This window comes from Erpetoichthys calabaricus, chromosome 4, assembly GCF_900747795.2.
Source record: "Erpetoichthys calabaricus chromosome 4, fErpCal1.3, whole genome shotgun sequence".
In the NCBI taxonomy this organism is placed as follows: Eukaryota; Metazoa; Chordata; class Cladistia; order Polypteriformes; family Polypteridae; genus Erpetoichthys; species Erpetoichthys calabaricus.
The window spans coordinates 181008441-181034019 of record NC_041397.2 but is presented as its reverse complement, the minus strand read 5'-3'; the positions used below and the strand labels follow the sequence as shown (position 1 = coordinate 181034019).

At 37.4% G+C, this 25579-nt stretch overlaps 1 protein-coding gene across 2 annotated transcripts; it reads left to right on the top strand.

Annotated features, from left to right (window-relative positions):
- Window positions 1–227: 227 nt before the first annotated feature.
- On the top strand, window positions 228–25445 carry LOC114650401 (PI-PLC X domain-containing protein 1-like). Of its 2 annotated transcripts, none has more exons than XM_028800000.2 (7): window positions 228–382; window positions 10210–10338; window positions 13525–13661; window positions 18155–18283; window positions 20529–20684; window positions 21753–21933; window positions 22719–25445. In XM_028800000.2, exons 1-7 carry the CDS (start codon window positions 304–306, stop codon window positions 22961–22963), a joined length of 1056 nt encoding a protein of 351 aa, XP_028655833.1. In that variant the 5' UTR covers window positions 228–303; the 3' UTR covers window positions 22964–25445. The 2 variants fall into 2 exon arrangements, with proteins under 2 accessions (XP_028655833.1, XP_028655835.1); XM_028800002.2 differs by lacking the exon at window positions 228–382 and adding an exon at window positions 8104–8349.
- Window positions 25446–25579: the final 134 nt, after the last annotated feature.

Genomic DNA, 25579 nt, shown 5'->3' with positions numbered 1-25579 from the left:
TCTTTTAAAAAAATTAAAACAATTCACCGTTTTATTTTCCGGAAAACAGCAAATCATCGTAGCACAACGAAAAACCCAAACGATTAATTCTATTGTGTTAAAAATCACACGTTTGTCAAAAATTTACTCCAAGATACCGCAAACAGAGCCGAACCACCTGAGCATGTATCGATTGCTCTTCCCTGACGCAGATCTGCTCAAGTCAGAAACAAAACGGTTACGCGCGTGATCGGCTGCTCCGGAAATCAGTGGGCTGGACTGGTGGCCGGTGCCTGTCTGCTTATCTCACGAAGAGCAATTTAAATGCCATTTGTACGTCTGAAGATCATCTGTCATCGCAGAGTACCTTTAGCCGGGAAAATTAACACAGTTGGACGGTTGGGTAAGGAATTTTAAGTTTTGTTGATGGTCACTGATACTTTGAAACAGTTACGTATGTATAGCTATGGGCTTTATGAGATGTTTAAAGTTCTGGAGCTCGTGTCAGTTTACGATGTTTCTATAGTGCCTAACATTGTTCTTTTAGAAATTTGTATTTGAAAAGCAAACAATGTTGGATTGATATTCAAGACTCATATGATCACTATGAGCCGTTTTCAAAAATATTAGATTTTTAGTAGTAGTAAACACCCATGACGTATACGTACAAATGAACTTAAACGACAATTACACTTTGTCTATCAACTTATACCTCTTTATGCATTTTATTATTTTTGAAATGTACACAGCCACTTACAAGTCTAACATGCCCCGTAATAATTAAAAATACAACTACATTAAAAAAGTTAACATTATGATTTTTTTAATTCCAATAAAAATACAAAGTGACATTTAGTTGGAAATACCTCTAGCCGATCTGTCGCATTGTGAAATGGGTGACGACGTAGGTAAACGGTGAATATATACCAATTGATTTGTTTCCTTTATAAATAAAGCCCTAAGTAATAGTGGTCTATGGCAGGGGTTCTCAACCTGTGCGACAAACGGGAAGGCTGCGTCGCGATTTTCCAAAATTGAGTGAAGTGCGTTGTCTGACTTAATCGTGGTGCAATCGGTGTCTTGCTGTATGCCGTCATTTGTAAGTCATTTATTAGTTAGTGCTCCTGTTTTGTGTTATCAAAAGAATAAAGCATTGTGTATGCAGTTGTCACCTGTGAATGAGCTGAAGAAGTGCCCATTCTCGAGGGCTCCTGCCTGCAGGCGCAGCGTTCATAAAGGTGAGTAACTTTTTTAAGAGAATGGACTTTGGACCTTGCAATGATCCATAGAAAAGTGCGAGGTCTATAGTATTGATTTACGTGCAAGTCATGATTGTGAAAAGTCACTGATTTAGAGGTTTGATTGATATTTTTTGCCCAAGGGGAGTGAATTGAATGCAGCCCCCTACTGTTTACGATCAGATCATCAGTACTGCTGGCGGTCCTGGCAATACAGCAGCGATTTTAACGGTGAGGCGCTTCTGTGAACTGTGGTGCAAGTGTTATCATGGTTCAGAGCTCAAGTGTGTCAATGGTTAGTGGCATGCCAGCACCCATAGTTTCATGAGGGTCTCCAGTCTGCTAAACCCCGCAATCATTGATTGTGTGTCATTTCCTTAAACGGCGCTTGATGCTCCAGGGATACTCCAGTCCTTGGTCATCAATCGACTGTCAAAGCTTCACAGCAGACACATTTACAACATTGTTGAGGTTTATAATGGTAAATTGCACAATTTAGATTTTATGAGTTAAAAGCTTATTTTTTTTAGTTCAATTTGATTACCCGACATACTGTATTTAGTTCAAACGTTGGAAATATGGCTTCTTGATTTTCACATGGGATATTACTTTTGTAGGGGGTGTGGGGTATTGAAAAGGTTAGGAACTGGTCCAGGATATTAGTGTGTTGTTACTCTTTCTTACTTGATAGAGCCAACAGTATCACTTGTGGCATGTAATACATCATAAACAGCAATTTTATTACCACTACTACTAGCAATACTACTGCTAATAATAATATAAAATTCTAGTACTAATAACAAACTACTAATACAACTGAATGTGCTTAATAAACTTACTTAATGCTATAAATACAGGGTCAAAATGAAGCTGAATATTTAGATATTTAAGAAATGATCATGTGAATCACTTATGAATTTATCTAAACTTGAGTTAATGTGTAGTTTTTAAAAGCCAACTTAAATCTCATACATGCAAGGAGGCTTTTTATAACTTGTGATGACTTTGTGACTCTTTCTTTTAGTTCATCTAATCTGTCCATGTGCTGATGGTAATACGTATGTGGTATCACAAATCATGTTATTAGTTATGGTTTTCTCTTAGCATTTTGTATTTTTATTTCCGTATATTGTTTCTTATTATAGTTAAGGGAATACTTCACCGAAAAATTATTATCACCTTAATAAAAGGATAAGTGTCTGTACAGTTGCCATGTCTCTGTCATTCCAAAAGATGACACAACATAGACATTAACACTGCATTTACAAATCCCGTACCAAATGGCATATAACAGAAACATATGCATTGCATGGTGCACTCCAAACATTAACACTGTAATACTCAGGTCAGCGTAGATTACTTAGATGTCAACCCATTTTAAATGAATAGCACCGCTAAGTTTTTTTTTGTTTTTAATGTTGCTTACCACACATAGTTTGAAGTAGTGGCAGAGAAAAAAATTGAATCTCAATACTTTAATCTTAATACTTACTTCCAGAAAACTAAGTGTACAGGATAATCAGGAAAAAGACATTCCCATAATACAGTGCATTTTCTTTCCTGTTTATCTTGTACACTAAGTAAGTGTTAATATTTTAGTAGAAAATGCAAACGTTTTGCATGTTTTTGGCATAGAAATGGATAACAGACATGTGGTATAATGGAGTTACGAAGGAGTTATCTTATTTTTTTTTTCTTTTTTCTATGGATGGTTTTCACATCGTTTTTTGTTGGACAGAATGGGTCACCATTACATTTCATTATAGTGTCACCGCAAGAGGGCACCACTGAGCCACAAACCTCAGAAACAATATTACACAACACAGTCCCAGGTTCAAATAAAGGATTTTATATGCACAAATTGCTCACCAAGTGTGTACAACCAACCAAACCACAACTACAAACAATTGAATCTTTGTCTGCTCCTCCTTTTGTGTGCTGCCAACTGCTTCCAGCCTCTGACTCAGCCAGGTGATAGCTGGACTTGGGAATGCTTCCGGTGCCATAATATGTCCTCTTAGAAGCACTTCTGGGTTGTGTATAAACCAGGGAGACCCACCCCAACAGTGCCCTTTAATGGCACCCAGGGATCAAGACAGGTCTGCACATTCAAACTTCCAACTCCCATGTACCCCTGCGGGTGTCCAAACTGTGATATCTCGGGAGGACCACGGCCACCTGTCATATGGAGGATGGAACTTCTCTTGGCCTCTGGCTTCTGCTAGTCCATCATTTATATGTTTCTAGTGGGGCATGAAGCTGTTTTCTTTTTTTTTTTTTTTTGTCCAGCCGACATGCCTGTCTGTCCTTCATGGTATTTACAATATGCATATGTGTATGTTTCTGCGGTGGGTTGGCACCCTGCCCGGGATTGTTCCCTGCCTTGTGAACCGTGTTGGCTGGGATTGGCTCCAGCAGACCCCCGTGACCCTGTGTTCGGATTCAGCGGGTTGGTAAATGGATGGATGGATGGATATGTGTATGTTTTCTTTCATACTTCATGAAAATATGATATTAAACTTTTTTCTTGCCCACCACTACAAGCTACAAAGGCTAAGTAACATATAAAAGAAAACATTTTTGGAATGGAGTACTCATTTAAGAGGTTTTTTTGTTTTTTTTTCCTGAGTTTACATCTATCTTTTATTTAGAGTTTAATGTTTGATCTTAGTTTGTATCCATTGTTGTTTTTTTTTTTAAACATTTTTTTGTTGTATTCCTATTGCACCCTTTTAAGTATTTGTAAAGTGTTTGGATTATGGGAAAGGTGCATTATGGATAAAATGTAGTATTACAAACAATTCAAACCGTCTGATAATAAAGCCAGTTCTGCATGAGACAAATTAATGAACTAGCTTTTAATGTTCCTTCAAGTTAAGAAAATTTCCTTATATTTCAGTTTTTAAGTTTTACAGAGCAGGTTTTGGAAGTACAGAAATGTTATCTCTGACACTGATTTAAACTTTATTTTTCACAACTTCATTTTGGATGGATTTTGTGTTTAGTCACTTTTTACAGAACTACCAGGTATTTACTTATCTTTTTCTACATTGAAACAAATAATTTCCAGTCATGCACTGTTTCACTTCACTAAATGAATAAGTAGCACTTGGTTTAATTTATAAATAGAAAGGTGTGATCAAAAAGTTTAGACCCTGACCTACAATCATTATGAGATACACCAGTAAAACCAGAGAAGCTTAAGCTTTATTTTTCAACACAACCCTCTTGAACACTACTATACATGCTATATTGTTTAAGAATCTTTTTTTTAGGCAGCTTTGAGGTTTAGTCAACATTTACTGTGGTCAGTGTTTTCAATAAACTTTGCCCTCATACAGTATACATAACCTGCTTATGACATATAATTCTTTCATACACATTTTATCCCTACCTATTATTATGTTGAATTGCTTACTTCCCTTTTGTTACACATTTTTGCTTTTTGCTTTCACTATTATGCTTTATTAGTCTATGAGGAAGTATTTCATGGTGTCTGCCAGGAAAAAGGCAGAGTAAGTTCTTTGTTTTACTGAAATTTCAAGAAAAGAAGGGGAAAAACTTCTAGTTAGACACAGATGGGTTTATTGTACCAAAGGCATATCTCTCTGTTATATATAAAAAAAATCCTGCTACGAGATGAGACTTTTTTTAATAGATTTTTTCAGGTCCCGTTAGACGAGATTTTTGACATGAGATTGTTTCAAGTCACGCTCTCCTCTCAACCATATTCAACTACGCACACGGCCCTCTCACCTCTCATTCGTGTGAATTCTTTTGACAGACACATTTCCTGCTCTCTCAGCTGTTATAAATTTTTACGTTTTCCTCACTTTAAGTGCCCAATTAAAGAAGACATATTATGTCCAAATCTTATTAATGAATTTCATCCTGAAGGGATATCAACAGAAGAAATGAGTACACGGGCAATCCTAGCACCGAGAAACAATGAAGTCAAATGAATTAACACGAAAATTGTCGACCGGTTACACGGAAAATTGGTTAAATGTGTATCAATAAACTATTTTGAAACAGTTAGTGGTGATCGTTCGGAAGATGAAAACGTCAACTTACAATATTCCGAAGAATAACTACAACCGCTAACACCATCCGGTGTTCCAGCGCATGAATTACTTTAGAAAGAAAGATGTATCCAAGAAAGGTAATGTAGTAAATCTCCCGCAGATAACATTAGACATCAAAGGAGATCTTGATACTCGCTGTAGGCTAATGTAAAATAGTTAGTTCTATTATGCATATGTAACAATTCCCATGAAAATAACAATCTGTTTAAATTGTACATCTGCATCCCCATACGCGAGCGACAGGACTGCAAAGTGGCTTGCGCATAGTGCCTGACCAGGGGTTGGCGAGCAAAGCCCCCTAGTTATCTTTATAAAAAAACAAAAGTGTTACCACACCCAGGCATTTGAAAACCCCACAACTACTGGACCACAGATACAATGAAGCACCGCAACTGCTGACCTGATCTGTCCTCTGACTTCTGAATTGTTACCCTCCATAGCTTTCCACCCTCCAGACCTCTGCAAGCTCTGACAGCACCAGGATAGGATAACAGCAGGAGCATTGAGATAATCACACCTAATGAGAGTGAGAGAGCAAGTGTCCAAACTGCTGTAGCAGCATTCATTCTGCCATTATTCATTAGGGTTTTCCTGGCAGAAATGTGTCATGGATTGTAATCATTTATTGAAGGTTAAGTATAAAAATATTATTTCTATTGTGATGGTTAGTTGTTGTTGTTATTGTTATTTTGTTGCCTTTTTTAACTTTGTGGTGGTACTTTAAGCACAACTACCTTTACATAGGCTATTTCTCAACATTGAAACTGGTCCATTTGTGGATTAAGCACTCCATGTTGGACACACTGTATCACTCAAATAAAACATATTATGTAGCTTGTGCAACCACTCTTTTGTAGCTGACTTGGTGTTGGGGGATATTTTATCCTGTGGTCGAAGTAGTCAATAATTCTTTCTTTTACTCTAGATTATTAATTTGTTAAAAGCAATTCCTAAATGATAACTGCAGCGTGCAACTGTCACTTACTTTTTCTGTTTGTTTTTCTTGAATTTCTGTCCTTTAACTTGTCTTAACTACATAAAACAGGCTATGTTAGTAGCTGCAGTAGACAGGCTTGGAAAGAATAATCTTTCCAGTACAAGAAGGAACTTTTGGAGCTGAGTAGGATTTAGAGAAATGTCAAAACTTTAAACACAGCATAGTGGTAATTTTTTTCTGGAACTTTTCATGTACTTAAAAGTGAGGTGGTTGACCTTTACATATACTGACATAATATTTAAAATAACTAAGCTAAGGTGTTTAATCTTGGCTCTGCCAAGTTTAAAAAAAAAATCATCAGCCTCAAGTGAAAGCAGGAACGAGGGAAGAAAGATGAGAGAGGTGAGTGCAAGAATAAGGAGAGAAGAGTTAGGGTGGAGGACATATACGTAGGTCTACATAACAAACAATCTAAGCATGGGAATAAAATAATCTGCTTTAGGATAGAGTTGCCCCAAAAACCTTCCATGACAAAACACTTTGGAAATTCATCACTGGCTTAACACCGTACACTGAGGTAGCTCTTCAGATTGGAGAATAGATGGCAGCTATATGGAGGTGGGTTTAGCGAGTATGGCGAGTTTGTCATTTGTTCGAATCCAATCTCATAGAGTAGCCTTTGAAGCACACAGTGTGAATATGGGAGCATTTTTGAGAAGCAGAAAGGGGACACAAAACAATTCTCCTCGCCAGTTTTACCAGGTTGACTACTAACATAAGTCTCTCTTTAATATTAACTGCTTATGTAGATCTTTGGACTACACCCTCAATGTCATCTTGGCAGCTCTGGTTTGGATCTTGAATTTCTTTAGTACTGAAGAATCACAGAACTTCCATTGTTTGAACTGTTGTCTGTTGGATGATACTGATGTATTTCATTTTGGTTGTAGATGGCTAGAGCTTTATTTGTCCCAAGGGGGATATTTTGGCAATAAATAAGTTAAGTGATCAGTTGTAAAATGCTGCTAAAGTTTTCCTCAGTTCAAAATTATTAACTCGATATTCTCCTTGGAACATTGGATTGCAGAGATGATTCATTGTGGTTACCCAATGTGCACAGACCTTGCTTATGTTTACTTGCAAATGAAGAATGGATTTAACCAACCCCTATCATATCTGTTATTGTGTGTGTCACAGCATTGCCCTTCTTCATCACTGCTCCCTCAATACTGGCAATATTTAGTTCTGTGGTCAAGGCTGATTGCCAACCAGATTTTGCGAGAAATCCTCAAGATTTGCCTGACCTTTGACAAGTTGCCCTTGGACAAATAAATTTTGCAGCTCATTTCTTAACAGTAGCAGGTGAAGGGGACGGGTCCTAGTACACATTAGCTAGATAAGAATGAATCTCTAAGAGTGTATTTTTCTCTAGTGAACTGTAATTGGTGCAGAGTGGAATAGAGCTGTAGTCGTAAAGCTAAATTCTTTATCTCATAGATTTGTGTAGAGTATAATAAATTAAGCTGCAGAAGTTTAATTTGTATACTTTTAAAAAAATATATGTGACAATTGCATAAATAATGTTACAAAGGGTGTTCAATTATAAAGAGGAATTTTCATGCTCTGTTCTTATAAAGTGTGCAAGGTAGACTTGACTCATTGAACAAACACACGCATGTTTGAGCTTGTCATTAGTTGTGCTAGCTGCTCTTTCTTCCCTTCCTGTCAGTTGTAATCAACATGTCTGAGCAGGAGGTACACAATAGTGTTGTGCAGCAAATAATTATTACATTTTTGACAAATGAAGGAGTCATTCCATCTCAGATTTATTCAAGACTTAAAAATCAGTTTGGGGATGAATGTCTCTCTCTCTCTCAGTCTAGAGTGTATGATTGGTGGAAGTCATTCAGAGAGGGACTATCATTTCTTTGGCCCACTTAAGGAATTTTTAGGAGGGAAGAAATTCAAGTCGAATGAGGAGGTTATTGACGCTGTGCAAGAATTAGTCAACATGCAGTCAAAAGACTTGTACTCTTCAGGGATTAAGAAGCTTCCTGGGCACTGGAACAAGTGTATTGCAGTGGCTAGAGACTATATAGAAAAACAGTGGGTAAGTTGTTTCATTGTGTTCAATAAATAAAATGTAGCTCATACATTCCTGTTTATATTTGAACACCCCTCGTATATTTGTATAATTTGTTTATTGTATAAGTATCAGGCCACATACAGTCATATGAAAAAGTTTGGGAATCCCTCTTAATTCTTTGGATTTTTGTTTATCATTGGCTGAGCTTTCAAAGTAGCAACGTCCTTTTAATATATGACATGCTTTATGGAAACAGTAGTATTTCAGCAGTGACATTAAGTTTATTGGAATAACAGAAAATATACAATATGCATCATAACAAAATTAGACAGGTGCATAAATTTGGGCACTCCAACAGAGATATTACATCAGTACTTAGTTGAGCCTCCTTTTGCAAATATATCAGCCTCTAGATGCCTCCTATATCCTCTGACGAGTGTCTGGATTCTGGATGGAGGTATTTTTGACCATTCTTCCATACAAAATCTCTCCAGTTCAGTTAAATTTGATGGCTGCTGAGCATGGACAGCCTGCTTCAAATCATCCCATAGATTTCCGATGATATTCAAGTCAGGGGACTGTGCCAGCCATTCCAGAACATTGTACTTCTCCCTCTGCATGAATGCCTTTGTAGATTTCGAACTGTGTTTTGGGTCATTGTCTTGTTGGAATATCCAACCCCTGCATAGCTTCAACTTTGTGACTAATGCTTGAATATTATCCTGAAGAATTTGTTGATATTGGGTTGAATTTATACGGCCCTCGACTTTAACAAGGGCCCCAGTCCCTGAAGTAGCCACACAGCCCCACAGCATGATGGAACCTCCACCAAATATGACAGTAGGTAGCAGGTGTTTTTCTTGGAATGCGGTGTTCTTATTCCGCCATGCAAAGAGCTTTTTGTTATGACCAAATAACTCAATTTTTGTCTCATCAGTCCAAAGCACTTAGTTCCAAAATGAATCTGGCTTGTCTAAATGAGCATTTGCGTACAACAAGCGACTCTGTTTGTGGCGTGAGTGCAGAAAGGGCTCCTTTCTCATCATCCTGCCATACAGATGTTCTTTGTTCAAATTGCGTTGAATTGTAGAACAATGTACAGATACACCATCTGCAGCAAGATGTTCTTGCAGGTCTTTGGTGGTGATCTGTGGGTTGTCTGTAACCATTCTCACAATCCTGCGCATATGCCGCTCCTGTATTTTTCTTGGCCTGCCAGACCTGGGTTTAACAGCAACTGTGCCTGTGGCCTTCCATTTCCGGATTACATTCCTTACAGTAGAAACTGACAGTTTAATCCTCTGAGATAGCTTTTTGTAGCCTTCCCCTAAACCATGATACTGAACAATCTTTGTTTTCAGATCTTTTGAGCATTGCTTTGAGGATCCCATGGTGTCATTCTTCAGAGGAGAATCAAAGGAAAGCACAACTTGCAATTGACCACCTTAAATACCTTTTCTCTTGATTGGACACACCTGTTTGTGATGTTCAAGGCTTATCAAGCTAATCCAATCAATTTGGTGTTGCAAGTAATCAGTATTGAGCAGTTACATGAATTCAAATCAGCAAAATTACAAGGGAACCCAAATTTTTGCACAGCCAGTTTTTCACATTTGATTTAATTTCATACAATTAAATACTGCTTCACTAAAAGTCTTTGTTTGGAAAACACCCCAGTACTCCGATGTTCCCAGGAAATGAAAGACATATCACTGTTATCTTTTTTTGTTGAAAGTAGAGTAAATTATTATGCAGGCTGAGAGGGGTTCCCAAACTTTTTCATATGACTATATAGTCTGGAAAAAAAATGTAGGATTGGATATTTAAAAAGTGAATGTTGTTTTTAAGAGTTGTATCCACTGACTGCATACATTTCTCTTGCAGAATCTTCAAACATGAGACATAAATGTATGACGCATGAACACTTTATAAAGGGCCACAAATTTGAGGATTGGATGTCCAAACTTCCAGAGCAACTTTGGGATGTTCCCTTATATAATCTTGCAATTCCAGGTATAACCTAAAACGAGATAGCATTTCTGAAACTACTGAATCACATTCTGAGTTGTGGGTCATGTATAAAACCGAAGGGCCTTTACACTTCTGGTGAGCATTTTTCATGCAGTACTGAAAGACTTGGCATTCTTCAAGCACACTATATCATTTTAATATACGCCCACATTTTAATAACAGAAAGCAATTAATTGAAATAAGATTTGCAGAATGTATTTATAACAAGTATGCATTTATTCATTTTGTGATCCTGGATATTTCAGTTCTTGGCAGCATCATCTCATACCTCATAATTTCACATCTCGTCAACAATAAAAATTTTGGAAATTTATGTCTAATTTTAAAAGTAAAAGAAAAATACATTCTTTTTAGATTAAAGAAAAAGGTAAGGTCCTCCCTTTAATGTCAGAAATGTAAAATAATGAAGTGAAATGACAATGAACAGAGAGGTTTAGGTGTGCTTCTTGACATCAGTTCATTCTAATGAAACATGATAGTTGCATCTAGAATATGAACCGTAGTCTCGTTTTCAGGTCCAGATCATGTAAACATTACAAAGTTGTTTGACCAGTTTACCCTGTTCTCTCTGTGTGAGTTTTCTGCAGGTCCTGTGGTTTCCTAACACTTTTCAAAGATATGACTCTAAATTGACACAGGATATTTGAATGTGGGTATATGTGTCTCTTTAAATATGTCATGGGATAGCTTAGCATATCATCAGAGTCACCTGTTGCCTTATACTCAATGCTGCTAGGATAGGCTCAGCCACTCCACAACCTTATAATGGAAAAGACATACAAAAAATAGGTGGATAGTTCTTTTTTTCATTTGTTTCTGCAGGTAGAAAGTATCTAGAAGTACCAAATCGTTTCTATCTTCTCCATGTAAAACCGTGGAGTTTATTATAAACATTTAGCATGGTTAGTGCCAGACAGTATGATTAAGTATATGTGCATTAGTTTCTTATGGCATAACATCTGTAAATATTCATTTTCAAAACACATAGTTGATTGTTCTGGCAACTATAACTGCTGCCTTTCCACAGTTAGCCATTTTATATCATACATTCAAGGAGGCTTTAGACTGGATACAGTGAAGCAGACAAATTTTATCTTGGTGATCTGGTAACGGGCGGCACGGTGGTGCAGTGGTAACGCTGCTGCCTCGCACTTAGGAGACCTGGGTTTGCTTCCCGGGTCCTCTCTGTGTGGAGTTTGCATGTTCTCCCTGTGTCTGCGTGGGTTTCCTCCCACAGTCCAAAGACATGCAGATTAGGTGGATTGGCGATTCTAAATTGTTCCTAGTGTGTGCTTGGTGGGTGTGTGTGTGCGCCCCGCAGTGGGCTGGCGCCATGCCCGGGATTTGTTTCCTGCGTTGTGCCCTGTGTTGGCTGGGATTGGCTCCAGCAGACACCCGCGACCCTGTAGTTAGGATATAGCGGGTTGGATAATGGATGGATGGATGGATGGATGATCTGGTAACGTAGAGCTTTAAATAAAAAAACACAAAAACACTTTGCTGAAATAAGAATGCTTGTGTCCATCACATTAGTCAGATTAATGAGTCATTCTTTGTGTAGCACTTTTCACAGAGTATACCATGTCTTTGCAAAGCATTCAGTTAAAATACAAACCAGGACAGGATTAAAAAGACATCACATATACAGTCGTGGCCAAAAGGTTTGAGAATGATCAAGTATTGGTTTTCACAGAGTTTGCTGCTTGAGTGTTTTTAGATCTTTTTGTTAGATGTTTCTATGGTACACTGAAGTATTATTGCAAGCATTTCATAAGTTTCAAATGCTTTTATGGACAATTACATTACGCTTATGCAAAGAGTCAATATTTGCAGTGTTGGCTCTTCTTTTTCAAGACCTCTGCAATTCGCCCTGGCATGCTGTCAATCAACTTCTGGGCCAAATCCTGACTGATGGCAGCCCATTCTTGCATAATCAATGCTTGGAGTTTGTCAGAATTTGTGGGTTTTTCTTTGTCCACCCACCTCTTTAGGATTGACCACAAGTTCTCAATGGGATTAAGGTCTGGGGAGTTTCCTGGCCATGGAGCCAAAATTTCCATGTTTTGTTCCCCGAGCCACTTAGTTATCACTTTTGCCTTATGGCACGGTGCTCCATCATGCAGGAAAAGGCATTGTTCGTCACCAAACTGTTCTTGGATGCTTGGGAGAAGTTGCTCTCGGAGGATTCTTTGGTACCATTCGGATGGTAGGGTCATAATTTGGCATCAACAACATTAAAGCATGGATCCATCCTGCCTTGTATCAATGTTTCCGGCTGGTGGGGGTGGTGTAATGGTGTCAGGGATATTTTCTGGGAACATTTTGGGGCCCCTTGGTAACATTTGAGCATCATTTAAATGCCACAAGCGACCTACGTCTTGTTGCTGACCATGTCCATCCCCATATGATCACAGTGTACCCTAATTCCAGCAGGATAACATGCCACGTCACAAAGTTCAAATCATCTCAAAGTGGTTTCTTGAATATGACAATGAGTTCACTGTAGTCACTGTACTCAAATGGCCTCCACAATCAACAGATCTCAATCCAGTAGAGCACCTTTGGGATGTAGTGGAATGGGAGATTTGCATCATGGATGTGCAGCTGATGAAATCTGTAGCAGCTGTGTTATGCTGCCATGTCAACATGGACCCAAATCCCTAAGTAATGTTTCCATCACCTTGTTGAATCTGTGCCATGAACAATTATGGCAGTTCTGAAAGCAAAAGGGGGTCCAGCCCAGTACTAGCAAGATGTACCTAATAAAGTGGCCGGTATGTGTGTGTATATACAGTATATACTTGAACCTGAATTTTTCACAAAATAGTTACCTGAAACACCATAAACAGAGATTATTAAATGTGTGTATTTATGTATATATTTTTACTCCTACTGTGCAAAACTGTGCATGTGTGTGTTTTTTTTCTTTGAGTATTTGTCTCTGTTTTCAACTCTTACTCTGTATTTCCTTAAGTTTATTTGATTTGACTTTTACCTGTTCTTGGTTTATCCCATTATGTTTTAAGCGCTTTCCTATACAGATTATTTAAATTGGTTTATAAGGTTAGAAAAGTAAAATATCTGTACTTCTAGCTTCCTCATTTAAATAGGAAAATAAGGGTAATAAAATGGCTTGCTTTGAATGAATAAACTGTTTACTTACCCTAGGGAGTCATGATACTATGAGTTACTGCCTGGATATTAACTCACCTATTGATAAGTCAGGACCCAAAATCTTAAACCTTGTGGATAAAATATTTCCATGTTTTGTTCGGCCACAGATTTACAAATGGAGCACCACCCAGGTAAAATGTCTTTTTACAATTTACTGTATATTATCCACAGTGTTAGTTATTTTTTTAAAAGCTGCTTGGTGGAAATGTTCAGCAGTTAAAATATTAAAGTCATGAAGAGGCCTGTCCCAGGAACACTAGGCACAAGGCAGGAAATAGCGCTTAGATAGGACACTTGTTGTAGGGCCCACTCATACACACACACGCTCTAGGGAAAATTCAGACTTGATAATTAACCTAAACTGAATGATTTTGGAATTGTGGGGGAGTACTGGAAAGAACTCACACGGCGTGAATGTGCACATTTAACAAGACCAGACAACTGATGCAAGAGTTGAACCCAGGTTGTTGAGTCTGTAAAGCACTAGCACAAGTATTGTGATATCAAGCCACCCATTACCCAGCAACTACCCTTTATTAATTATGATGTGGCAGTAGTTACCATCACTATCTCACATCTTCAGAGTGCTGGGCTCCTGATTCTGTTCCTCTGTGTGCTTTCTTCATATGTTCCAGGTTCCTCCTGCATCCAAAGGATTAGCAGTTTAGGTTGACCGGTAACTCTAAATTGCCATGGTATGTGAGTGTTGGTGGCTATATCCTGCAACTGATTACTGTACCAGCCAAGTTTGATTCCTACCTTGTGCCTGATGTTGACAGGATAGTCTTCACGTGCCTGCTGTGACCCTCTTTTAGAATATGTAGATTAAGAAAAAAAAACTGCTCAAAAAAATTAAAGGAACATTTTGAAAACACATCAGATCTCAATGGGGAAAAAATCCTGCTGGACATCTATACTGATATGGATTGGGTAATGTGTTAAGAACAAAAGGATGCCACATCTTTCGATGGAAATGAAAATTATCAACCTACAGAGGGCTGAATTCAAAGACACCCCGAAAATCAAAGTGAAAAAATGATATGGCAGGCAGGCCATTTTGCCGAAATTTCATTGCAGCAACTCAGAATCGTACTCGGTAGTTTGTATGGCCCCCACGTGCTTGTATGCATGCCTGACAACGTCGGGGTATGCTGCTATTGAGACGACGGATAGTGTCCTGGGGGATCTCCTCCCAGATCTGGACCAGGGCATCACTGAGCTCCTGGACAGTCTGGGGTGCAACCTGGTGGCGTTGGATGGACCAAAACATAATGTCCCAGAGGTGTTCTATTGGATTTGGGTCAGGTGAGCGTGGGGGCCAGTCAATGGCATAAATTCCTTCATCATCCAGGAACTGCCTGCATACTCTCGCTTCATGAGGCCAGGCATTGTCGTGCACCAGGAGGAACCCAGGACCCACTGCACCAGCATAGGGTCTGACAATGGATCCAAGGATTTCATCCCGATACCTAATGGCAGTCAAGGTGCTGTTGTCTAGGCTGTAGAGGTCTGTGTGTTCCTCCATGGATATGCCTCCCCAGACCATCACTGACCCACCACCAAACCGGTCATGCTGAACAATGTTACAGCTAGCATAACGTTCTCCACAGCTTCTCCAGGCCCTTTCACGTCTGTCACATGTGCTCAGAGTGAACCTGCTCTCATCTGTGAAAAGCCCAGGGCACCAGTGGTGGACCTGCCAATTCTGGTTTTCTATGGCAAATGCCAATCGAGCTCCATGGTGCCAGGCAGTGAGCACAGGGCCCACTAGAGGATATCGGGCCCTCAGGCCACCCTCATGAAGTCTGTTTCTGATTGTTTGGTCAGAGACATTCACACTAGTGGCCTGCTGGAGGTCATTTTGTAGGGCTCTGGCAGTGCTCATCCTGTTCCTCCTTGTCCAATGGAGCAGATATCGGTCCTGCTGATGGGTTATGGACCTTCTACAGCCCAGTCCAGCTCTCCTAGAGTAACTGCCTGTCTCCTGGAGTCTCCTCCATGCCCTTGAGACTGTGCTGGGAGACACAACAAACCTTCTGGCAATGGTATGTATTGACGTGCCATCCTGGAGAAGTTGGACTACCTGTGCAACCTCTTTAGGGTCCAGGTATCTCCTCATGCTACCAGTAGTGACACTGACTGTTGCCAAATGCAAAACTTGATGAGGAGGGAAAAATGTCAGTGGCCTCCACCTGTTAAGCCATTCCTGATTTGGGGGTTGTCTCATTGTTGCCCCTCTAGTGCACCTGTTGTTAATTTCATTAACACCAAAGCAGCTGAAACTGATTAATAACCCCCTCTGCTACTTAACTGACCAGATCAATAGCCCAGAAGTTTCATTGACTTGATGGTCTACTCTGATTAAAATGTGTTCCTTTCATTTTTTGAGCAGTATCGGTAACAAAGTTGTATTTCCCATAATAATATAGTTTTCTGTTGCCCAACTGGATGTAAATTGTTAGGAGTGTAAAGTTAGTAAGTTGACTAGTCTTCTTGATTGTTTAACAAATGTTTCAGTTGGACTCATTCTTCGCATTTCTAGTCACATTTTTTTCTCTAGATTCTATAATTAAATAACTACTGTATCTTTGTCTATTAACTTTTTGTTTTTGAATGTCCTCAATGTATTTTGGATTTGCCCTGCTTTTTTCACAATATATGTTTTTCACATATATTACTACTGAGGCACCTTTTTTACAAACCTGTTTTAAACAAGTTGGTGTCTGCACCCTCTGGTATCTGCTGTAGTTATATTCTACAAGTAGGGTTGAGTTTGAGATCATACCCTGTTAGTCTGCCTTTGATAGCAGTGATCTAAGCTGTGGGATTGCCTTGTGACACTTAACATTACATGCAAACACAGTAATTTGCTGACAAGAGTTTTAATAAAAGATTTTTTTAAATCAAAGAAATTTAACTGAGTGTTTTCTCAAACCATGTACAGTACTGTGCAAAAGTTTTAGGCAGGTGTGAAAAAATGCTGTAAACAAAGAATGCTTTCAGAAATATAAATAATGATTGTTTATTGTTATCAATTTACAAAATGCAAAGTGAGCGAACAAAAGAAAAATCTAAATCAAATCAATATTTGGTGTTACTACCTTTTGCCTTCAAACCAGCATCAATTCTTATAGGTACACTTGCACAAAGTCAGGGATTTTGTAGGATTATAGTCAGGTGTATGATCAACCAATTATACCAAACAGGTGCCAATGATCATCAATGTCACACGTAGGTTGAAACACAGTCATTAACTGAAACAGAAACAGCTGTGTAGGAGGCATAAAACTGGGTGAGGAACAACCAAACTCTGCTACCAAGGTGAGGTTGTGGAAGACAGTTTCATGTCATGGCAAGATTGAGCACAGCAACAAGACACAAGGTAGTTATACTGCATCAGCAAGGTCTCTCCCAGACAAAGATTTCAAAGCAGACTGGGGTTTCAAGATGTGCTGTTCAAGCTCTTTTGAAGAAGCACAAAGAAACGGGCAACGTTGAAGATCGTAGACGCAGTGGTTGGCCAAGGAAACTTAGTGCAGCAGATGAAAGACACATCAAGCTTATTACCCTTCGAAATAGGAAGATGTCCAGCAGTGCCATCAGCTCAGAACTGGCAGAAACCAGTGGGACCCAGGTACACCCATCTACTGTCCGGAGAAGTCTGGACAGAAGTGGTCTTCATGGAAGAGTTGCAGCCAAAAAGCCATACCTCCAATGTGGAAACAAGGCCAAGCGACTCAAGTATGCATGAAAACATAGGAACTGGGGTGTGAAAAATGGAAGCAGGTGCTCTGGACTGATGAGTCAAAATTTGAAATATTTGGCTGTCACAGAAGGCAGTTTGTTTGTCGAAGGGCTGGAGAGCAGTACAATAATGAGTGTCTGCAGGCAACAGTGAAGCATGGTAGAGGTTCCTTGAATGTTTGGGGCGGCATTTCTGCAAATGGAGTTGGAGATTTGGTCAGGATTAATGGTGTTCTCAATGCTGAGAAATACAGGCAGATACTTATCCATCATGTAATACCATCAGGGATGTGTATGATTGGCCCCAAATTTATTCTGCAGCAGGACAACGACCCCAAACATACAGCCAAAGTCATTAAGAACTATCTTCAGCGTAAAGAAGAACAAGAAGTCCTGGAAGTGATGGTATGGCCCCCACAGAGCCCTGATCTCAACATCATCGAGTGTGTCTGGGATTACATGAAGAGACAGAAGGATGTGAGGAAGCCTACATCCACAGAAGATCTGTGGTTAGTTCCCCAAGATGTTTGGAACAACCTACCAGCCGAGTTCCTTCAAAAACTGTGTGCAAGTGTACCTAGAAGAATTGATGCTGTTTTGAAGGCAAAGGGTGGTCACACCAAATATTGATTTGATTTAGATTCTTTTGTTCATTCACAGCATTTTGTTGATTGATGACAATAAATGATTAACACTTACATTTTTGAAAGCAAATCTTTATTTACAGCATTTTTCACACCTGCCTAAAACTTATGCACAGTACTGTATATATTCAGAATGTCTTCTTAAATATCCAGTAAATTAGAAGAAAATGGGGACACACTATTCTAAAATGTCTGTTGATCAGAGATCAGTGATTAATAGCTTACTGTATACACAGGAGAAAAATATTGTGGAACAGCTAGATGCTGGTATTCGATACTTTGATTTGAGGATTAGCCACAAGGATCATGATACATCTAGCAACTTGTACTTTTCTCATGGATTATACACGCTTTTGTCAGTTAAGGTAGGTAATGTATTTTATGATTAACTAACAAGATTATTGGATATTATACCCCAACTTGGAAAAGGAGTGTAAAGTCACACTAAAGTAGTGCTGTAGACAGAAGGCTGTGTCATTTACCAGTGTGTAAAATACTTTTTATGATGTCCAGGTGGTATTTTCATTTAGTTAAAATACAGCAGGGGTAGGTTAGGTTCTTTGTTCACTGCTCTTACTTGATTTGTTGTACAATCATTGGCACCTTATTTTAGCTGAATACACTTTACATACTTGGTTTCTAATTCTGAAAAAGGTATTTCAGGTATTTTAGCCAACAGCTTGCTTAGAAAACAATTTAAGATTCACTTTAGTTTCTGTGCACTTTCATGTTGTAAACATGCACATTTCTTTCAAATTTATTTGAATTATTTATTCATTTATTTTTTAACCAGTAATATTACTCATCTCTGTCTCTTATAATAAACTTTACCACATATTTAAGCAACTGATAAGTTTCCATTCTTGTTAAGTAATTATTTTATTGTGATATGCATTATATTTTTGTTAAATAATATGTTGATGTTAATACTTTCTCTCTATTATAAAAAAAAATCTTTGGGAGGGAGACGAGACGTGATCTTCTAGGAGGACAATTTGAAGTCCCGCGAGAGACGCTTTAACTTGCTCCCAGCTCTTAAAACAATGACAAGCGACAAGCAAAACATTCAGCTTGCCAGCAGTAGAAAGCCAGCAGATGATCCGACCGCTTCTCCTTGTGTGTGTTCAGCCACCTTACCCCCAACCCTCTTCACAATGCGAGCAGCAGAGACGCGAAGTGGCAAAAGGACAGCTGCTGTAAAGGCTTTAAAATGATCGACAGGCAGCGCGACAGCAGCAACAGCAGAAAGACAGCAGATGATCCGACGGCATCTCCTTAGCATGTGTTCAGCCGCCCCCCCCCCCCCCCCCCCCCCCATCACAACGCGAGCAGCGTTATACGTCCTGCAAGAAAGAGATTTAACCATGTCCGGGGCCGGAAATAAAGGACAAGTATTGTTTTTACAAAAGTTTTAAAGTAAAACTGAAAATAATGCATATGGAACAATTCCCATGAAAATAACAATCTCTTTAAATTGTATATCCGGTAAACCAAACCCAGGGGTGGGTGAGCAAAGCGAGTTTTAGAAATTTTTATTGTTAAGATGCACATATACAATGCATTAGTGTTTTGTTTTAACCTCAGGTTAAGAGGTAAAATGCAATTTGTGCTTCATATTTTCTTTGTATTGTATTAATGTTACTGTTCTGACAAGACATGCAAGTAAGAATTTCATTGTAATGCATAAAATATGAGCAAAAACTTTAACTTAAATATTCATACTCTATCCATTTGTTTGCCTGATGTAAAAGGTAATTAAAATATGTGAGCAGTAGGCAGCACTCTGGAGCAATTCACAAACCCAAACAAGCACAAAGAACGTCAATATACAAACAAAAACTTGTTTTATTAGTATGGGCTGGGTATTACAGGGGGAGTAACATACAGTTGCAGAACACACGATAATTATAGCTAATTTACTTTCTGAGATCCCTCGTACACAAGGTTAATCTGGCTGGTACCTTTTCCCACACTTGAGTCACGCCACACCCTAATTCCTTCCTTCTGCAGTCTTTGATAATGGAGTTCTTGCCTCTGATTCCTCTCCAGATCCAAGCTCATTTAATTAGTCGAGAGGTTTATACCTCAAATTGGAAGCCATCTGTGGAGCTAACCAAGGATTACCAAACCAGACCAGTATTAAAAATGCTGGTAACTATCAACTGTGGGACCAAGTGCCATATTCTCATTCTAGTCATTCCAGGAGCTCTGGTATTTCTGCATCTCCTCTAAAATGTAAAGGAACGGACACCTCCCCAGTTCCTCTGGGTTCCCAATGTTCAACATGGGTCTATAAATAATACTTATGCTTCTGACCTGCCCAAAGGGCTTTGTAAGTTCCCGTTTCCACAAGTTGCTGTCTGCCATACATTTGCTGCTGCTGCTAACATACATTTATATACAGTAAACATATGTGGCAAATGTTAATGAGTGGTGACATTGACACTTTTTTCAGAATCATTTTATGTACATAGCAGAATGTACAGAGTATTAAGGATTTCACACCATGACATTAAGAACACAGTTTACACTTAGCTCTCTGTGCTTTAAGCAATTAATTATAATATTTTACATAAATGTAGATAATGGTATTTTTATTTACAATTATAGGAGGTGCTGACATTTATTGCGCAGTGGCTTGAAAATCATCAGAAGGAAGTGGTTATTTTAGCATGTAGCCATTTTCAGGGAATGACCGAAGACCTCCATAAACATCTAATTTCTTTGTTGAAGAACATTTTTGATGCCAAGCTTTGCCTGAATTCAGTAAGTGTTTCATTATCACTGTCATTGGGTAAACATTATCTAACTGACTGCACTGTTAGTGTTTATATCAATGTTTTCAATTTTTATTTTCCTTGATTGATAGAGGATTGTGTTATATCTCTGCCCCAACAGGGTTAATTAGAAGTCAACCATATGGACAATAGTCAGTCTGTTTGGTTTGTAGATGTTAAACTGTCAAGTGAGAAATGCTCAAGCAGGATTTCAATGAAGTAAAGAAATATGAAAAAACAAATGTGTGAATTCAAGTTTGTGTAGCCTCCCTGCATTCACTTCAGTTTACTTTAAGACCTTTATTTTCCTTCCACATTTTCAATAAATATTTAAAAGTTCATTGGCAACACTAAATTTGCCTGAATATGTTCTGTAATGGACCAGTGTCCTGACCAGGGTATTTTCAAGCTAGTTGAATATACACTGGTCTCCCAAACTGGAGTCCTCAAGAAAAATGGTGCAGAAAAAGGATGGATTGGTGAATTGATAGATTAATTTTAATTCTCTTGCTTTTGTTAGCTAAATCTATTTTTGCTTTCTCTACATACACCACAGGTATAAGTATGGGTGAATATTTTGACAGGATCAAAACTTTAATTTCAAAAGATTTATACATTTGATTTTAGGCATCCCTGAAATGATTTGGCCATTTTTGGAGTGATATCAGAGTGAGTGTGTGTGTGTCTTTGTGTTTTAGGGTATGAGGTTGTGGACAGTGAAAATCAAATTACTCAGTTAAATGAAAGATAGCACTCGGTTAGTAGCATTATAACACATATCATTGACTCCTGTGTGGTACATATTGTCACTTGCTCCCAAGTCAGCTCTTTTAAAATTGTCTTTGCATAATTAACTTTTTTATTTCTAAAGAATATGAATGAAATAAGTCCAGTCATGAGAAGCAGCTCATCTAGAGGGAGGAATGGGTTTTGTTTTCATCAACTGTCTGCTATATCTGGTATAGTCATGTCATTAATAATAGATTATTTTTGGGATTGGAACTGCAACTGCTTCTTTCAGTAAGTATTTAGAAATATTTAACTATAACTATTTCAGGAGACCGTAACTCTGTGGAATATATGGAAACTTGGCCACCAAGTTATTGTTTCATATGATAATCCAATTGCTAAACAGCATTGTGAGTTATGGCCTGGAATATCTTATTGGTGGGCAGACAGCATGGATCCAAAAGCTGTTGTGCAATACATGATTAATTTGCAAAAGATTGGACGTCCAGGTAAGTCACAGTTTCCAGATCAATGGTAAAGATTAAATTTCTGTATTATAGACATAGTTCAGCAGTTTATCTCTGTAACACAATGTCCCGTTATTTCAAACTTATAAATGTGAATTACTGAATCTACAGTTCATTAATTTGATAAAGAACATGTAACACATTTAATCCAAAACAAGACAAAGACCAATTTTCACAAGATATTTTAATGCAAAATCATATGCTTCTATGTACCATTTATATAAGTTACTATTTATTAGCTTTATGATGTAGCTTTAAGCACATTTCCATAGTCAGATTAGTTATAGAAAATATCAGTGTTTTCAAAAAGTGTTAAATATTTTATGTGTTTTAGCTGCAAATGGTTATTAATTGTCAAAAATGAATAATGCAGGCAGTGTGTTATCAGTACAGATATTCATTTATTTTGACTGACACTGGGTAACCTGCATTTCTGAGACAATTAGAATTATGGTTCCACTGCATGCTAGTTTGAAGCCTGTCTGATAAGCTGATGGTGACAAAGCTTGCACTCCCCTCCACATGTTGTTAAATTCTAGTTTGCATTTTAGTAATTTCAAATAATAACAAGCACCCATACTTTTATGTTTATACTCTTTCACAGAAGTATCATAGTTTTGCACATTTTCTGTAATACAGTATTCAAGATTCTATTGAAAGTTGTGTTTTATACCTTTTTATACAAAGACTATTATCAAACAGGCACTTATATTGTATTGTAAGCTTTTTGGAAGAGCTGATGTAATTTTGTTCTTTTTGCTTTCTAGGAACATTTTTTGTGGCTGGCCTTAACCTTACAGAAAATTGGAAATTTATTTTGACTCATCTCCGCAAATCAATGAAGACACTCACTTTTAAAGCCTATCCTTTTTTAATGAGCTGGGTTCGAAAACAGACTCCAGGATCGGACAGAGCATGTCTGAATATCATTGCTGGTGATTTTATTGGGCTCTATGATATGGTTCCTCAAATCATTTCTCTCAATACAAAACTTTTGATGTGCATTACCTGAACACACACTAAATTGATTCTGGAACATAGGCCTCGTTTCAGGAATGGATATGTGACAAATGGCAGTACTAGTTTTTATTATATTTTTGTTAGTTGATTCTTTACATCATTATTCTAATGGAAAGTCATGAAATATGTGTTATATGAGAATGCTATTTTGACATTCCATAAACTTGCACTTTATTATTTTTCTTTGTCTTTTAGTAGCAACATAGATAAAAAAAATGGGATGGTAAAATAAAAGTCGAAAATGTTTTTATTTACTTCCCTATTTAATTTTAAGTCTGCTAAGTAAATCAGGTTGGGAATATTGTTTGTGGATAACACCTCACAGGTTTCTCTATGACTTCTAGAAGGCAGTAGAAAACTAAGTTCAGTCTCTGTTTTATTCTACAAGCAAGAATGAGGTTTTAATTATGTTATTCTACCTGACTGAAATATCAGAGCCAAAATTTCCATGGATTATAAAGTTTTTAATAAGTCACCTGTGCCTAAAGTTACAAAAATAATTTATATGTAAGAGTACTTATATTAATATTTCTCAGTTTAATGATGAACTTTGTGAAATATGTTATTGATCATTTGATTAGATCTGTTTTGATTGTGGATATACATGCTGACTTAGTCCAGTAGTATGAGAACTATGTGAAGGCTTTGTCAGCATACTCAAAGTGCCAACACTTAAAAATGGCAACCCAAAGTTTACATTATACACCTTTGTAAATAATAAAAAAAAGCCAAAACATCTTCACAGAGATGACATGTAGTAAATGACATCATACATGTTAACTAACCCATATATGTAATATATAAATGTGTTTATTTGTGAATCAAGACATAATTGATATGTTATCAGATGCTATAGCGGCTTGTACAAATGTCTTCTGAACAAATTTGGAAAGGCTAATTTTATTTTATATTTTAAACTAGTAAACTCCTTGTGCAGCATGTTATGTCCATAAACAAATAAGCCATTGTTCAAAGTATGTTTAAGTGGCCATTTAATAAACATTCCTTATTACTATACTCATTAAGAAGCTATGGCAAGTGTTTAAGCATATAGCTTGCAATGAGCAGTTTGCAGTAATGCATTCATTAAAATTGGTGGAAGTGTTTCCATTTGGCTCCAAATAGCAAGAGTCCTGTTTTCTTACGAGTGATTCATTTTACCTAATTTAAATGAAATTATTAAGTTATAGTATACAGTAAACTCAAAAATCACATCAAATATTTACCATTTAAAACCAAATAACTTTTAATTTTTATATTGTACTTGGTAAATGAAGTCACATGTAGCTACATGTAATCGACTACAGTGAGGTACAGTATTCCACATTTCAAAGAATTAAGCTGTAATCTATATGTTAAAAATAACATGGCTCATTAGAGAGTTTTTAAAATCAATTTAATCTGATGTTTCAGAAGTTAAATAATATGACTAAGCCATTTTATTTTGTAAGTTGACTGTGACAGTTGGAGGAGGGAGAGAGGTTGTTTATTTAAAGTTGTAAAACAGTAATTAAGGTTTTTTATGTGCTTGTTTTGGTTACTTGGTTCCCATTTAGGCACAGAATCCTTTCTTTTATGTGGAGTTTCCATGTTTTTTCTGTGTGTATACCAGCTTTGTAACTGTACCAGCATCTTCTCATCTTGTACCTTGCAGCAAATTGGCAGAATATTCAAGAGGATTGCTTCTTTTTGCCCATTTGTGCCAAGAGAGGCATTAGCTGCACCTTTACAAAACCGTGTTGTTGCAGATACAGAGAATGATTTAATGTAAAACCTGTTTAAAAAAACAAAATAAGAAAAAAAGAAAAAATAACATCAGGTCATCCATGGCATTGTAGCACTTTATAATTTGAATATGTTTCATTATTAATGATAGGTCATAACCAGGTCAGAGGGAAAAAGAATTTTAAATGTAACTGTTAACATCTGCTTTATAAGCACAAGCAGATTAATTGCAAAACCTTTTATTCCACTTTTCCAAAATATTTTAATGTTGTTCTTTATAAAACATGTGTAGTAAAAAATGTTTTATTTACAATCCAGCCCTAACTTTAATTGCAACAAATAAAGGTAACATATTCACTCAAAGGTCACTTCATTGGTTTTGACTTTTATAAGGCCTGCTGACGATTTTTCTGAGCCCGTCTCTGAACTTTTTCATTAATTTCTGATTGTGTGGGAGAATAAAAAATACCTAAATACAGTAACCAAATGACTACCTTGCTTTCGCTAAATGTTAGATGTCACTGGTTACTAAAACCCTGCACTTTTTTCTTATTACTGTACTTCAAAAACTCACGATGGCTTTTGTAAAGAGTATTTTCAGTCCTCACTTATAGAATGTTCAAAATGTTCAAGTGAGTAGTTTATTTATAGTTGATTTTTGGTTTAATAAACCACTGTATAAAAACACTGATCCTCTGGTTCATGACGACAGAACAATGTTGATGAATTATGTAAAAGATAGCTTGAAATAAAAATAATGAAATCATTAATATGTACATATGTAATTCTGTTTTTCTGGTGGAATGCATAGGTGCCATATTTAAGATTTCGAATAAAAAATAACGTATTCATTTTTACATTTACTGTATATTGATAAGGACAT

What these genes read in the sequence shown, in the direction of transcription:
- LOC114650401 (XM_028800000.2), top strand. Translation starts at nt 304, where the DNA reads ATGCCATTTGTACGTCTGAAGATCATCTGTCATCGCAGAGTACCTTTA. An exon ending in ATATAATCTTGCAATTCCAG is followed by an intron (nt 10,339 to 13,524) that starts GTATAACCTAAA and finishes TACTTACCCTAG; the next exon opens with GGAGTCATGATACTATGAGT. An exon ending in ACAAATGGAGCACCACCCAG is followed by an intron (nt 13,662 to 18,154) that starts GTAAAATGTCTT and finishes CTGTATACACAG; the next exon opens with GAGAAAAATATTGTGGAACA.